The 17,531-nt window shown below is 41.4% G+C and overlaps 1 protein-coding gene across 2 annotated transcripts in view; it reads right to left on the bottom strand.

Annotated features, from left to right (window-relative positions):
* The window catches only part of Pde5a (phosphodiesterase 5A), a 120,972-nt gene that overhangs the window by 46,189 nt on the left and 57,252 nt on the right, over positions 1-17,531 (bottom strand). For both annotated transcript variants that reach the window (XM_034500262.2, XM_034500263.2), the window contains exons 8-11: positions 14,422-14,530; positions 13,430-13,517; positions 5,464-5,639; positions 4,148-4,207 (exon numbers count right to left, since the gene is read on the bottom strand). In XM_034500262.2, coding sequence (XP_034356153.1) covers positions 4,148-4,207; positions 5,464-5,639; positions 13,430-13,517; positions 14,422-14,530 — 433 coding nt within the window. The remainder of the gene's footprint in view (positions 1-4,147; positions 4,208-5,463; positions 5,640-13,429; positions 13,518-14,421; positions 14,531-17,531) is intronic.

Raw genomic sequence — 17,531 nt, 5'->3', positions numbered from 1 at the left:
GGCAGACGATGAGAGAATCAGACACTTCAGAGAGTACAACTTGGATTAGGAATTAGGCATCAGGTAGCAGGCACTTGGAAGAGAACTTGGAAGAAGTAACTTGGAACTTGGAGGCACTAGGGGCTAGGAACTAGGGACTAGGAACTTCGGACTTGAGACTTGGAGAGAAGAAGAGAGAATCAGACACTGAAGAGAGACAATTTAGAGGAGATACTTTTAGGAGACACTTAGAGGAAGAGAGACTGAAGAATAAACGGAATTGAAACACACTCTGTCTGGTCTCCATTCCTCTCCACCGCCCTCACTCTCTCTCTTGCTGAACCCTGACCCTCGGACTGGAGCGGCAGCTTGGGCCAGGATAGAGTGGCCACCAAACTCGGGGCAGCCCGGGCCTCAACATTTTGTTCGAGCCTCGACATTTTTGGCCGCCCGAACGTGGGGCTAGTGCGGCTCCCAACAAGTATCAGTAAGGAACCACAGTGCTATAGGAACAACACACTCTTGTATATGTGGCTTATTCTCTTATAGGTCTCCTGTTCATCTTACTTCCTCTGGAAAAATTAAAATTACAGTTGGATTTTCATTTTCCTTCATTGGCATTATGTATACTGCACACATAATTCTAAACATCAGTTTCAGTTTATCTGCATATCAATAGCTTGATGTTTTCATGCTCAAGGACACTGGGAATTCAGAAAGAACTGGCCTGAATATTTACTTGTCTGCAGTCATGGTAGAAACTCACTTGGAATAATCCATTTTAGATTATCTTCGACAAGCAGAGAACTAATTACAGTTTATAAACTGATTTTAATTTAGTCTTAAAACACAAGATCAATTTCCCCCTGGAAGTTTTCTACTTACTTCTGTGTATAATTTCTAAAGTGCTTAGTATAGTACAGTACAGTACAGTACTTGTGAAACAAAGTTGCTACATGACAGAGCCACATGGACCTCAACATGGCTACAACTACTAACAGTAACTAGAAGTCCATGGAGACACAGGCACCGGGAACACTACTTACTGCAACTTGGGTAGGATAAACATACTAATCATCTAAAAATTATTATGTTTCTTGGTTTTGGTGAAGGCCTCTTTAAAAAGATTCTTTCACCTGTGGTTCAAATGTCTCAGACATTTAGTTCTCTCTCAGCAGAAACTAAAGATGTGGGCACAGGGCTATACAATCTACTTGATTGTGTGTTTTATTTACATATACATACACATATACAGTAAAACTGATATCGGGGTATTCGGTCTGCCTTACATTTTAAATCTCAGAACTCAAGCCCAAAATAAACAGACACAACTGTTGACAGCCAACTGTTGCTAAAAGGCTCCTTATCCACACACAAGACATTATTGACACAAGTCTGAGAAGATCCACACACAAGACATTATTGACACAAGTCTGAGAAGATCCACACACAAGACATTATTGACACAAGTCTGAGAAGATCCACACACAAGACATTATTGACACAAGTCTGAGAAGATCCACACACAAGACATTATTGACACAAGTCTGAGAAGATCCACACACAAGACATTATTGACACAAGTCTGAGAAGATCCACACACAAGACATTATTGACACAAGTCTGAGAAGATCCACACACAAGACATTATTGACACAAGTCTGAGAAGATCCACACACAAGACAACACAAGTCTGAGATGAACAGCTTCCAAACTCAATCATCCATAAAATGTCAAATCCTCCCAATTAGCATTAATGTTTTATAAAGTCCTTTTGTTTGATTTCTCTTTGATAGCAAGTCAATAAAAATGCCTAAAAGAATTTCAGAGTAGTTCTCATTTGAAGAGGTATACATTTAAGATCTATTCTGGTATCTTTCTTTAAAAGGGTTATTTATTTTTATTTTATGTGTATGAGTGTTTGCCTATATTTGTAAATGTGTATTATTTGTGTGCTCAGAACCTGAAGAGGCCAGAAGAGGGCACTGGATCCCTGAAACTAATGTTATAGATGGTTGAAAGCTACCACAAGGGTACTGAGAACCAAACCCAGGTCCTTTACAAGAGTAGCTAATGTTCGCAACTGGTAAGTCATCTTTCAACCCTGTATTCTAGTATCTTAATTAACTTTTTAAAACCATGATCACGTGAGAAACCTGTGACTAGGGATCATCAGAAAGATGACAACAGGCTCAGTTGAAAGACCCTATGTTATACCCAATGCTAATCCAAGAGAAGGCCAGACTGAAATGGGATTAAAAAAAATATCAAATTAAGCCAAAAGTTTAAAAAAAAAATGAAGAAAGAAAAAGGTGTGTTTGAGTTTCCTATCAATTACCTCATTATGGCTAGCGAATTTCTCTGGATACAGGCATACACATTTGGTACAAATATTATTTAATCTCTTAAGAGTAAAATTTCAAAATAAAAAAAATTGACAGCTCTTGAATTTATTTTACAGTTGAAATGGAGATGAGCAAGCAAACACGGGGCAAAGACAGTGATTTGGGGACTTCCCGGGTGACGCAGACACCTGGGTAGCTGGAGCTGAAAAGAATTTTTATTTGGTTGACATGAAACTAGAATTGAAATCAGTTGCTGAATTCCAACCAATTTAAATAAATTACTTGACCTACAAAAGATGCAACCCTCTTCTCCAGCGTGGCCGGCAGACTTCTATTTTTCCAAATGGAACAACAGATGGTTCTGAACAATACACAGTGTAGCAATTTCCAGCTATTCCATGGTGTTTTTCTCTTGCTAAAATTATAAGCATAATTGAGGGGGAAAAAAAAATCAAGCCCAGACTTTTGTGAAAGACTCCACTATTTCTGAAGTGTAAAACAGAGCTTAATATGATCCAGTGATGGTTTCAGCATTGTCTTTAGAAATTCCTGCACTTGCTCTTTGGGTTTACAGGTGACACACAGCAGGGTGTGGCTCCGCCTTTACCTTAGCATTAAGTTCTAACTCACAGGGCTTGAAAGCCCAGAACGGTTTCCTGCTCCCAGGGCACACTGAATTGAAAACTAGATCTTGTTGTTGAACTAGGCAAATGTGCCAGTTAACTTGGGTGAGGTAGCTCACACCTGCACTTCTAGGATTTGAGAAGCTGAGTGAGGCAAGTGGAATGTCGGAGTTGACGTGAGTTCCAGGCCATCCTGAGCTAGTGTGTGTGAGACCCTGGCTCTGGTCTCAAAAAAAGGTCTCAATTAAGCCCAAGGCAAAAGATACTTCAAACCCAATATCTCTGTAAACTTTGTGTGACCTTTCAGATAAAATTACCTACTGACTCTCTTGCTGTCCTTGCTAGATGACTCCTGTTCCTAATCACGATTTAATTTGCCTCTTTCTACTGGCCTGGCCTTCTGAATTTGAAGTTCCTTGGCTTTTCTAGGTACCAGGGTCGTCTTCCCAACCCAGAGGGAGTTTCCATGACAACAAGTTGATAAAGCATGAGAAAGTTATCTTCTGGCGACCTATGGTGTCCATAACAATGGAAGAGAATCTCTATGACCTGCTCAAGCTTCCCACTACTTTTGTGCACAAGTCTTGGTCGCAGCAACAATGTACAGTCAAAGTATTGCAAGTGTGTTAAGTGTGCTGTTAGCATTAGGTGCAAGTGCTTCAGATTTACAGGCACCACTACCAAAGTGTACCAAAGTGTTCCCAACCAAGACCCAGAATGCCTGGCATGTGTGCTCACATGTCTGCTTGCTTTCCCCTCGGCATTCTGAATAATGACTCCATTGGCATGACTCCAGTAACTAACCTTATCTGATCCTGATTTCAAACACCCTCCCATAAACCATATGGTCAGAGATCAGACTGCTCTGTTCTTGCTGAGCTGGTTACTGGTGACAACCAACCACCTGTAACCACCCATCTCAATCTCCCCAGTACACGAAAACAGTTAATTTTGGTGAAAGAGAAGATGTGACGTCTGTATCAAGCACTGGGGACAAAAGTCAGGCTAACAATAACAGCATGACAAAGTCAACACAGACCATTGGTGCTTTGTATAATCAGTGACTTTATGCCCTAGCGTGAAAGTACAGTTGGTCAACATAAATAATTTCTGTGTCCATCTAAATATTTACCACTCATAAAAGCACTTGTATATTAATTAGATGGCTACAGTCAGTGCGTTTCCAAAGAAGAGAATTACCGACAAAGCCTGGAGCTCTCTTGTTTCTTCCTCCGCCGCTGATGCATGATAGGACAGGACCTGTGGGTAAGACAGGAACCCAGGTTACTCAGGCAGGATGGCTGATGTGCAGGGAACATCCAGCTGGAATCCTGCTCCAACTTGTGAGAGAAGTAACTAGGATGTCTCCCTGCCAACTCTCACTTATGGCTTTCATCAACACAGTGAACTTCCATTCAGGGTCCATGGCGTGCTTCTGAAGTTACACTCCTTAATTTTTAAGGAGAATCCTAAAACTTTCATTCTGACACTGTTGATATAACAAACGCATTATTTATAAGCCACTCTAGAAAGGATCACTGGCTCGCACACAGCAGCAAGTTTATTTTGAACTGTTTTTTCAGAAACGAACTTGCCTGAGTTTTACTGGGGAAACTATTGAGAAACAAGTTGCTATCTGGGGGAAAAAAAAACTGTGGTTTAGAAATGGTTGTCAGGGGAAACCTGTAGTAACTATCCAGTTCACTCTGGGATGTACAGTCACACAGGTTTACAGATGCTCTTAGTCTACAAGCCGAGGGAAGAGAAGGTAAAGCAGCTGCTGAAGACACTGGCTGTTAAGCTCATGGGAGGACCCAGTGCTTCCTCATGGGCTAGGCTTACTTTAAACCTTCTAATGAGATAAGATTCATAATTCTCATTTTCAAAAAGGGTAACTTTTAAGCAATGTGGGACAATTTTAGAAATTCCCTTTAAACCAAAAATGTGGTTGTACTGAAAGATTTATTTTACACTTAAATTAAAAAAAAATGTAAGGTTCTAGTTCCCAGAGACAATGATGTTTCAGCCTCTCCAGAAAACCAGCTGGATCAGAAAATTCAGAAGGCCAAGTCCCCGAACCCAGAATTTGAGACACTTGTTCCCTCCATTTACTGATTTTCCTTTATTTATTTCTCCTTTTCCTTACTTTCACTTCTCCAATATTGGTAGAGGATTTTTTAAAAAGCTTTTTTAAAAAAAGAAATAGATATCCTCACAGAGAGACGCAAGAGGGAGATAAACAGGGAAGAAACAGCCTCAGGGATGGTGGGTGTCCCAGTGAATGGTCTACAGAAGGCAAACACTGCTTTATGCAGAAAAAGCAGGAGGTACACCAGAGTCTTGGTTTGGTCATATGAGCCTTGGCAAGAGTCTAAATATTTGGAATCTACTTTCTTTAGCCTTGAAATAACCATGTGGCTATCATCATGAGAATCGCATGTTTTCACACTATGAGTGTTGGGAGGAGACACTAAGCGTGTGCCTGGGCAGACCAAATGCCACAGGCTCCGTCCCACCTCTAATGTCACCATCTGCTTGGCCATGGCTCTCTCCACCGCTTCATACATCTGCGTGTTCTGGATCCCCAAGCCACAGAAGATGACAAAAGCTTCCAGGAATTGTTCATCATTTTGGTTGAAAGCTTTAATCTTGCCGGTATTCTCCTCCATCTTATTAACAAGCTGGCAAACACCTATAGCAGACCAAGAAATTAAGCACATATGATCAACAGTCACCATAGCACTGATCGACCTCAATCATACCCAAAGACTGCCTAACTGTTTTCTCTCAGAGATGCCTGCTGTCTCCAAGTAAGAACACAGACCTCTCAAACAAGCCTAGGAGAGTAACCCCGATTAATTTATACTAGCGTCAGTCTCACACAGCCCTGAATGCATATTATCTATGATTTAAAAAAAAAAAATTCCTAGAGAACTATTTTCCTCCAGATTGGTCATGAATTTTAGATCAGTTCAGTCCCCAAAGACAATTTGTCCTTCGGAAACTAATTGGATTTTTGTACAAGTGCCAAGAGAGCAGTTTTGATGCAGATCAGAGTTTTGGGTCACACAGTCTGCCTTCCTTTACTGAGATATCAGAGTTTAGAAATGCAATTACATACAGAATGCAGAAAATAGGCAGCTCACACAGGCAGCTGCAAATTTCAAATATATGCTCAAGCGTTCAAGATAATCACATGGGAAGAAGTAATCACAGCTACAACGACTATTTCAGATATAAAAGCAGACTTAGTCCATAAAGAATATCGTAATGTCTCCTTATAGGTCAGCCATGAAGTTGGACAAGAATGGAGAAGTACCCTAATGTGATGATAATCTTTACTCAGCTGGTGTAGCTATGGGATTCTGTGTTTACAGAATGAGATTTCTGCACAAGGCGTTGGGATACATGGCCCACCACTGCGTAAAATGTGTTGTAACTTTTATCACTTTGTCTCTAAATACAAGACTTCCCATATGTGTCCACTGTGGGACAGGTACTGAGCCGGGTACTTGAGTAGACACACAATCTCTAGTCCTCAAGATTTTCCTTGTGAAGGTGGTAGGACCATTATAGGAATGAGTAAAAGGCTGCTACATTCACTCACAGCTACATAGCACCCACGTAAGTCTAAACTCTACCTCTGCCTTGGCCTATGCCTAGCTCTGTTCACTGCGCATGCTCATAGCTCCGTTCACTGCACATGCTCATTCGAATGCAATGCTCAAACTGCACGTCAATCACTCACACCTTTGCCGTGGACCTTGCGTCTACCTGGGGCCTGCACTGCGGTGCTGTGCTCTCCTGCCTGTCTCCCAGGTGAAGCCTACATCTCCTTCAAAAAGTGGCCCTCAGCCTTGAAGCTCAGACAGGGAAGGCGCTTCTCTTCCTTGTGTTAACAGTAACACTGGGTGAGTAAGGACAGATCCCACTTCTGTTTCTTTCTTGGCTTCAAGTGTGCTGGGCTTAGCAATCCCCTCCCCACAATCCCACTTTCTCAGCTAGCAAAATCCTGGAAGACAGTAAGAATTTAAGAAAAAAAAAATGTTGAGTTAATGAAAAGATTCAGGACCCCAGCTCTGACCCGAGGTACTTTCCCACGGAGATTATATCGACGTATTAGCCCTTATTTTTCCTGGAACACAAAGGATTTTCATGGTCTGTGCTGACATCTGATTACATATTAATTCCCTTTTGTCACCATGGTTGCACTCTCTGTTTTAACAAATGGTCTGGATTCTGCTTTTCATTTGTGTTTGCCTATGTAAATACTTACATCTGCATGCCTTCCTATCTGCATGTAGTGCTGCAGGGACCACAGTTCTAACACTATTCTATTATAAAGCAAGACTTCAAACGAGACTTAAGGACTGTGGACCGTGCGAGCAAACAGCCATACATAACACATCACCCAGCATCCATTATCTTAACAACACGCATCCCATATTTGGTAAAACACAGGGCTATGTCCCTCTCATCTTTGTGGCCCCTCACATTATAACTATGGGACTGACTGTTTACGTAGGCTCTGGCTGTCTCCCAGTTGGAATTTTCCTGTAACTCATTTCTTTCAGACTCTTTTGCTCAGATCACAGAGGAAGTGTCTTTCAGTTTTTACACAAGTTATCTTATACGTGGTGGACGTTGCTCAGAAATAAAATTTCCAGATTACCGCGTGGCAATCCCTGCAGGCATACGATAGAAAACTTGACAGAGGGCTCAGGGCGTGCACATCAGGCAATTTGCTAAGCTATGCCCTAATTAAGTCTGTTACATAGTAATTCAAATCTGTCCTGGCTAAAATTCACTGAACAAATATGTTAAGAGGTATTAATGGATCTGGAGATGTAGTGCAATGGTGGTCTGCAAAGCTCCAGACAAAAAGGAAAAAAAAAGGAGTATTAAATTCTACCTCTGGAATTGCTCACAAATCATTTAAATGGAATGGCAAATGAATATTAAGTCTGCTGTATCCAGAGCCCAGTGCAGAACAGATAAAATGCATCTGTGTTACAAGCCACCACTACAGGTGCAGAAACACAGACTTAAACTCCAGGGCAAGAAAAGGGTACTGAAGACAAACGGCCATTTAAGCATATAATTAAATTCTGTCTCGAAAGCGGGCTGGGCAAGCATTCATGCTTATCCCACTGATCACATTAAATCCTTAGAAATTTAATTATAGCAAGCAAAAATCCATGGGAAGGTTTATAAGAAACAAATGGAGTTCTTCTTAGAGAGAATTTAAGGCTTGGGCACATATATAGATTAAATTTTCACCATTTCCTCACCTATGACCCATGAGAAGAGCTAGACAAGGCAGCGATGGGGTGTGAGCCGTTAAGACGGCTTCATTCTTAGCGATAAGTAAGGTAAAATAATACCCACGACTCTATTAGGAAGATGAAGCGATAATAAAACCAAACGGTAAATTATCCCTATTTTCTAATATTAATAAGGGGGATGGGGCATTTACTGCGCATCAGCGTGTGTGGCCACTGCTATTGTAAGAGCTGGCCGATACCAAGCACCTCTGGAAACCACAGAGAGGAAGGTTCTGAACCCCCGCCCCTGCGGCCCTTTCTGTAATTCTGGGACTCATCGTCTGTTTCCAACCTCCTAGCTTTTCTGCAAAACAGGGTTAAGGCATATATACTTTGCTAGAGCAGCAGATTCTCTCTGCTGTAAGTGTGAACATAAAAATTAGAATCTGGCCCTCAAGTACCTTAGCGCTAATCTTAAGAAAAATGAATTTTGCTCATTTTCTGGGGGGGGGGGGAGGGGAGTTTTTTTTTTAATAGATAACAAGATTTAATCTTATAAAGGGTATTTGTGCTCATTTTTGTCAATAATCTTAATTTCGGGAATGACTCTCTATACAAAAATATTTACTTTTTCAGATAATCAAAAGAAACCTCTCCTCAATAAGCAACTGACTCCTGGCACTGAGTATTTTATGTGCAGGCCTATGGTGTCTCAACAGGGGCAGTGTCACCCATGAGAGGTCATTCTACTTCATGTCCATGTGAGCTTCTGCATCAGTAGATTAGTGTTGTTTATCCCTCTCCATGACCCTGCCCTTCAATCCCGCACCCTATCTGACTTACTCTGTTCCTTCTTTCCCCTTCATAACACTATACCTCCTTAAGAGTCAATTTTTAAGGGTAGAGGTCTTTATAGCTTGATCACATCCCCGAGAATGGCCCCACACTCAGTAGTATCGGGGGGCAGCACAAATTGGACTGCATAGGTTTAAAAAGACAGAAAGAGGGGACATGTTGGGTGAGTAGGGAGGCAGGGATGAGTCTGCGAGAAGCTAGGGTGAATATGATCTAAATACATTGTATGTCGTTCTCAAAATTAATAAAAATATTTTAAAAGAGTCATTTTGCAGGGTGTGGTGTCATGGGCTTTTAATCCCAGCATTTGGTAGGCAGATCTCAATGAATTCAAAAGTATCAAGTTCCATGCCAGCCAGGACTCCAAAGTAAATCCATGTCTCAAAGACCAATCAACCCCCACCCTGTACCCACAATATCTACAAATGAAGAGAAAACACATGATATTTGTCTGAGTCTGGACGGCTTACCCAGAATCAGTGCCAAGAATGGGCTATGTCTTTTGGAGTTCTTGGCCGGTGAGGTCCCACAGACCCCAAAACATTAAAGACTATTGCTAACTCTCTTCGTTACTCTTAAGATGCTGAAGACACCACATACTGGAATCATAGCTGGTACCAACTTGGAAGCTTCACCTCTGTTGCTGGCTTTAAGAGCGCCATGTATAGCACCAGAGAGAAAAGTAATCACCAGCCTGAGTCAGTCATGAACCTTATGAGCCACAGTAACAGTTGGCCTGGCAAGACGTGTTGTTCACTGGTCCAATAGTGGCACCAACGACATGGCAGTAACCGACTACTTTCCAGTTGGACTTGAGACCTGCCACACAAACTGAAACCTACACTTAGCACCATCACAGAGACCAGAACTCATGTCTAGAAAGGTCAAAGGCCCTAAAGGAGAAACTACTGGGTAGAATATTAAACTGACCAACAACTTATCATTATAGTCATAGACTAGTGAATCTGTCAATTCTCATCAGAGAAGATTCTTTTTTGAAGTAGATGGTAACTGATACACCTGTTCAACATGTAGAAAATAAGAGCCTGAAAAAGGTGCGGCTCTGAATGGGGCATTTATAGCATACACCCAAGTCTCAGGGAGCATTGTAAAAGAAGGGGAGGAAAGACTGTAAGGGCCATAGACAGTGAATGACTAGAAAGAAACAGTGTTGTCTGACCACAAGGCAGTTGAACATAGGAATTCAATTCATGGCAGTTGTGAATGTACAAGACCTGCATAGACTCGAGCCAGACAGAATCTCAACATAGGGAGAGGAGGTGGGTATAATATGACATATGATATATGATATATAACACATAATATATAATATATAAATATAATATAGATTTTAAAATAATCTCAACATAGGGAGAGGAGGTGGGTATAATATGATGTATGATATGATATATAACATATAAATATAATATATATTTTAAAATATAAAAAATATATTAACCCCACTCAAGTATGATTTGAAATTGGTATGGAGACTAGAGATCAAAATTCCTGGAAAGAATACTATGGAGAAAAGGGCATATTCAGCTTTATCAACAGGGCAAACGACTAGTTGAAATGAATGAATGCTAATTGAGAAAAAATTTTCCTGGGCAGTGGTGGAAACATTCTGTATTAGGCAGAGCATACAAAAACATTTGTTGATAGGATATAATACTTTGGGGAATAAAGTTGATGATACAACAGGCTCTGAACTGGTCTAATGCTAGTAATTTTTTCTAAATGTCAGTAATGAAAACCAGTGAAGAGGAAGGAAGAAGATTACAAAAAGACACAAGGGGTGGCCTGTTTGTCTGTGTGTAACTCTGGGGATTCTCTATTAGAATGCCATATGGGGATCTGGACTGTGACATGCAAGATGAATTATCCACAGCCACGATCTTTTTGCCACGGCTCCCGTGGAAATCTAAGTATGTGCAGGGTTCCATCTCCCAGCTTTGACACACTTATAAAACAGCAGGGTACACTGGAAAATTTCCATTCCACACTCGCAGTGAACTTGAATACCTTGTCTGGTCCACAAACTCACACAGAAACTCTTTCTTTCTTAAAAAAAGAATTTTCCCTTTTTAAAGGCACTTGTTGCCTTCTGCTCCTGCTTCTCAGCAGGATGTGAAAGCACATGCCCAATTATCCACAGTCTTTGGTTTTGACTTTTGTTTTTTGAGACAGGGTCTCTCTGTAATGCAGCCCTACCTGTCCTGAACCTTGCTCTATGGACCTCAAACTCACCGTGTTTGGCTTGAGTCTTCTCATTCTAAGTTTACAAAAAAAATGCTCATTTTTTAGAAACAGACACAAGATCAAAAAGTGAACTTTGACAGATCTACAAAGTTACTGAGTGCTGCTAATTCTTCTCGTGAGAGTGAAGCAAAGGCTGATGAGGTCGTTTCCCAGGCCTGAGCTCTGTATCAGCCATGCTTAAAGTGCAGGAGTGCCAGCCACATCCCTCCCTCAGCAAGCCCTGATTCCCACCTATTATTTCACAGAGACATTGCTAAGGCACAGCAGACTTGCAGGCCTGCCTTCTTTCTTATGACAATGTATTAGTAAGTGACACCTCCCCAAGGGAGCTCAATTTCACACTTTCAAAGGCAGCTTCTTAGAGTTACATGAAAAACATTTTCTAAAAAGCATAACAAAATGTAGTTTCCCCAGTGGTCTCCTAGCAAGTAAAATTTTATAACAGGACATTTGTTGCTTATTTTGGAGATTGGTTGGCAGTGATGTTGATAGATGTGCTTGCATGTTCATCGGCTTCTGATCTTTTTGTCTGAGCCCAGAAGAGTACTGTGTATAACAGTACAGCAAGGAGTAGCCTATAAGCTTCTAGGGGTGAATGTAGGGTCTGACTCTGAGCCTGACAGGTGCAGGACCTACAGCGGCATGCTGGTGACAGGGGGTGGCAAAACTGGTGAAGAAGACCAGAACGGACACGAAACATAACTTTAGAACACAAATGTGAGCCGGCAAAGCAACCGGTTCCCTTCCTACAGTCTATGTTGAAAGGAAAATCGAATAAAGGAAATCAGATTAGTGGGTCTGGAGTCAGAACAAGGGAGGGAAGCTCATGGAATGTTTAATGGCTTCCTAGCAAAGGAATCAGAGATGTGTCCAACTTAGATAGGCACTTTCAACATTTATAACACACACACAAACATGCATAAGCACCTGCATACACACGCTAGCACCCTGCCTACCTACCTGCTTCCATGTTAAATAATAATACCTCTTTTTTTCTTGCAACCTGAAAGCTATGCAGATTTTTAAAGGTAGATTTACACATAAGTGATGTTCCATTAGGGTTTCAGTGTCAAATTGTAATCTTTAGAAGTTAGTTATCTGTCCTTTATTTCTACAATCTTGGGAGCATGCTCTTAGTTCACACTGCCTTTTCTGTGTTAACCATGGACAACTAGAGTGCAAAATAACATACTTTTTGGCCACCTCTGATTTTTTAAACACGGGGTTTCACTCTGTAGCCCTGGTTGGCCTCAAACTGGGAAATCCACCTGCCTCTGCCTCTTGAGTACTGGGACTAAAGCCATATGCTACCAATGCCCAGTAATGTTTGCCCTGCTCTTAATAAAGCCTGTGACACCAAGAGGTAAACACATCAGTAACAGGAAATATCCTTCCATTGTCTGGGGAAGGCATTTTGTGCCGTTATGTAGTATAAGTTGTCCTTTAACCTCTGTATACAAATGTAAGACCCTAGGGCAGGGATTTCTGCTTTGCTTCCTGATTTATGCCAAGTGCCTAGACTGCAGGAGTGCTCAATAAATACTGATTAAATGAATAAACAAATTAGTACAATCTATAACCTCCACTACATATTTGAAACGTCATATATCAGGAAACATGACTAAATATATGTTGTCAGTTGATGCCTCTCAGTGTATGAACTTTGAATATTTTTTATGTGCATGTGAGTGTGTGTGTGTGCACACAGGGGATTGTGCAAGAGTGTCACAGTGTGGATGTGGAGATAAGGAGACAATGTTTTGGAGTTGGTTCTCTCCTTCTACCATGTGGATACTGGGAATAGAATTTAGGCTTGGTGGCAAGTCCCTTCCCCACTGAGCCATTTTGCCAGTCCAGTCTGCAGACTTTAGCACATCAATATTAAACAAAAATCTCAGATAAAACTATATTTTAATATGTCTAATAAAATGTCTGACATGGATGGAGGAATTTATCAGCATAAAATCGTTAACTTACAACCTGAAATTTTCTCTTTCCTCAGACATTTTATTCTTTAAATTTTCAAGTCACACTTGAAAGCAGTAGGGAATGCTTTTTCTCTTACACAGATTCTGAGTGTTGAGTCCACAAAAGGTCTTACCTATGACTTTGTTCTTCTTCCCATTTTTTATAGGTGTGCAAAGCAAACTTCCAATGCAGTGTGTGTTCACGTGTCCCGTGTTTTCACCCTGAAGAACAAAACCAAGGCCGCTAAAACAACAGAAATGACTGGCCCCACGAACATCATATGAACTGTAGCACACACGTGAAATAACACATATGCTCATCTTGTATCAGCTACAGACAATGAGCAATAAAGTCAATATATATATATATATATATATATATATATATATATATATATATCAAATTGCCTTTATTCTATTTAAACTTTCTGGAGTTTATAGTAAAATTAAGTCAAACATTCATTCAGCATCCTGTCCTGGTGAGGTAGAGGTCTCCATTTCATAAAGCAGGGAGAATCCAAAGCCAGGAAACAACAAATTACAATATTGACATTCTTAATAATGTCACCATACTTAAAGTACACATTCCCATAGTCTGACAAAGTTGTCCCTAGCGTGCAGGCAACAGAATCTAGGCAGCTGTGTCACAGGCTAGTGATTTTTGAAAGATTAAAGAAAACACCAGAATTCAAAGTGTTCAATGTATGTGGAACACATCTCTGCAATCACTTCACTGTCAAGGCAAGAGGATAGCCATCTTCCCCAAGGAACCACTCACTAAGAAGATTGCCGGTGGTGTGTGTCCAAACCACAGGGACCTTAATTTTTACAGATAAAGTCAGTAACTCCATCTGAGGAAAGTCTCTGACACCGTGTTCATTATATTACCTCAACTTGCACATGCTGGTTTGTCACTATACAAAGAGTAGAGTGAAAACCTCCCGCACAGCAACCCCCAGCACGTGTAGAGCTGCCCCCACCCTGCCTCCAGCAAGAAAACCAGAGATTCTGCCCCCCTTTAAACAGCCAGTTTCCAGCTTAGTCCTTCAGACAACAAGCATCTCTGTAAGGGTGGGTCTGAAGGGGAAACAGCCTGTGAGCATAAGGTCTAAAATAGGTTACTTACTGTCCAGGGAAATCTTTTGTCCTTGGTGACATCTGGGATATTAAGTGGCTCCATCGTGTTTTTGACATACTGAGCATATATGTAATTGATTTTGTTGGCATCGTGCTCCCTGCAGAAATAATAGATGTGAGTCCCTTCGATGCAGTGGGAAAAATGTGCTATACAAATGGGTAAAAAAGGGACCATCGGCTGTGAACTGCAGGGGGGAAATCTACATGCTAATCTGAAAATATGTTAGATGATTACAGCTCAGTCATCACCCCGATCTGAATAGTCTGATACAACAAACACCCACACAGTTTGGACGGTGCAGAACATCACAGCCTGTGGGTCATGACCCCTTTGACTGTCACATTTCTGATAACCTGAACATCAGCTATTTCCATTATAATTCATAACAGTAGCAAATGTACAGTTATGAAGTAGTATGAAATAATTTTTTTGGTGAGGGGGTCACCACAACATGAGAAACTTTATTAAAGGGTCACACTTATAAGAATTTTAATAGGTTCTCTCTAGATGCATCTTCCCCCTGGTGTGTGTGTGTGTGTGTGTTTTTTCTGTCTGGCATGCCTATTTTAACTGTAGTTTTACTAACTGAAGAGATGGAAAAGCAGTAGGCAATATTTAAAAATGAATATATGCCTTAGGTATTGGATACTTCCCTAAGTTATTGGTCATTGAATGCCCTCTCCCAGAGAAGTTAAGAGTTCACAGTTCCAGATGGTACCATGCAAACTTTCGAGAGGGAAGCAACCTGCAGTCCTACAGCTGTGACGCCTATGACCCAAAACAATGGGCAGCATGGCAGAACAACCCTAAGGACACAGTACGGCATGAATACGTCAGTGGTAGCCAGCAGCACTCTAACTGGACTTACAGCCCACTCGTGGGAACTCATGCCTGGCACTGGCCACCAAGCCAACAATGCAGGGCCACTGAGGTCATGGAGCTGGAGGAGAACCTGCAGCCACTGCCTTATGAAATCATAATTTCTAACTACATTCTAACTATCTGTCTGTCCTTATACTGACAGATAAGGGCAGTTCTCACACCTTAAAAAGGGAACGTCTCTTTGCAACAGATGGAGACCATTAAACCCACAACCAATCAAATGGCAGCGTTATAGAGTGAAGTTTCAACTACTATCTACAACACAACTCCTACACCCAAGACTCGGGGATTGTTGGAGAAGAGGAGTGGAAAGATGCTAGGAGCCAGCAGATCAGAGAATTTGCTGTGAGATTTGTCGCCTAGGAATGTAAGAAACTACACCCATAAATATGGCTACCTAACCACAAGCTGAACAAGGTTGACATCAGTAGACATGCTAGTGTGGATGGGGCAAGCTCACAGGTCCCATTCCTACACACACATACACACACACACACACACTATAGGCAACTAAGGAATGTTGAGAGTGTGAGGAATAGTGTTCTTCAAGGAAAAACACACAATTATTTATCCAATAACAAATGGTCAGCCTTGAAAACATGTACTTAGAAGTAAGATTATACAAACATTATAAGCAATTTGTATTTCTGTATTTAGTCTCTCTCTATCACACACACACACACACACACACACACACACACACACACAAATACACACCCTTCTTTGCAACAACAACAAAAAGGACGTGACTTTGAAAAAGAGACGGGAAGGTGATATGGGAAGATTTGGAGGGAGGAAATGGAACAGCCACAGGATGTAATTATATTATAACCTCAACAAATAAAAGAAATAATAAAGACTAAAAACTAAAAAAAAAAAAAAAATCTTAAAAAGAGAATAATTGGTCAGGGAATCCCCAGGGGTCTCCAAAACAACCCATCCTAATTACACAGTAAAATCTTAACTGCTGAAGACACCATACACTTTGGCTGCAAGACATAGAAAAATCAACCTGAAACTAAGCAGAAGTCCTTCTCCCATCTGGCTAGCTCTCACAGTGTCAGAAGGCGCTGTGCAGGCTGCTAGGGAAGAGAAGACATCTGGTCCTACCGAGTGCTGGACTCTATGTGCGTGCAATGACCTTCAGGCAAAATCTGCCCGCCAGTGCAATGGAAGGATTATTATGGGGTAACTACTTGATTTCTGCTTGGACTTGAGGCCTGCTCCACAGGAGGGGTTTTCATGCCTAGTACTATAATACTGGTCAGAAGCCCAGAGTGATAGGTTATAGGCCCCAGGGAAGAAACGACTACTGTTGTTGAAATGAACATGTCAAGTTGCCCCCTGAATATTTATGTTTCTGCCATGGACCTGAGATGCTGTCCGACTTGGTCAGCTTCTTTTTGCAGTAGGTAGAGGTAGTGTTTTAAATGACACTGGCCCTCAGAAGCTCATGTGTTTGAATAATTTGTCCCCAGTAGGTTAACTGTTTGGGAAGGATTAAGACAGTAGTTTTCAACATGTGGGTTGCAACCCCTTCAGGTGTGAATGACCCTTTCACAGGGACTGCATATCAGATGTCCTACATAGCAGATGTTTACCTTATGATTCATAACAGTAACAAAATTATAATCATGAAGTAGCAATGAAAATAACTTTAAGGTTGGGGGTCACCACAACATGAAGAACTGTGTTAAAGAGTCCCAGGGTTAGGAAGGTTGAGAACCACTGGGTTAGGAGATGTGGCATTGTTGGAAAAGATATGTCACTGGGGGTAGGCTTTGAGGTTCCAAAAGGCTTGTGCCATTCCATTGGCTATGCTGTGTTGTCATAGCAACAGAAACCCTAATTACAGCATCAGCAATCAATGTATAATTAGCCCAAGTGCTGAGAGTAAAAGGCTGAGGGCTCAGTCCCAGTGGGAAATCTTCCCCAGTCACCCCTCCCCCACCAAAGCTCAGGCAATGTCCCAGAAGAGGGGTTGGAAAGACCTTAAGAACTGGAAGATGAGGAGGCGTTCAGGGAAATGCTGTCTGGACATCACGTAGCTATGATGAGCACCATCTCTTGGCTACAATGGTTTACCTGCTCAGGAACTGCACAAGAACCAGCCAGCACAAAAACCCAGCCAGGCCCATTCTAATTACACCTAAATACTTCTTGTATTGCACCAGTGGGTGGGCGGGCAGATATTGCCTGAAGGTTATTGAGACCGC

Source organism: Arvicanthis niloticus, chromosome 4, assembly GCF_011762505.2.
Source record: "Arvicanthis niloticus isolate mArvNil1 chromosome 4, mArvNil1.pat.X, whole genome shotgun sequence".
In the NCBI taxonomy this organism is placed as follows: Eukaryota; Metazoa; Chordata; class Mammalia; order Rodentia; family Muridae; genus Arvicanthis; species Arvicanthis niloticus.
The sequence above is the reverse complement of the archived record's forward strand: the minus strand, read 5'-3'. Positions and strand labels throughout refer to the sequence as shown.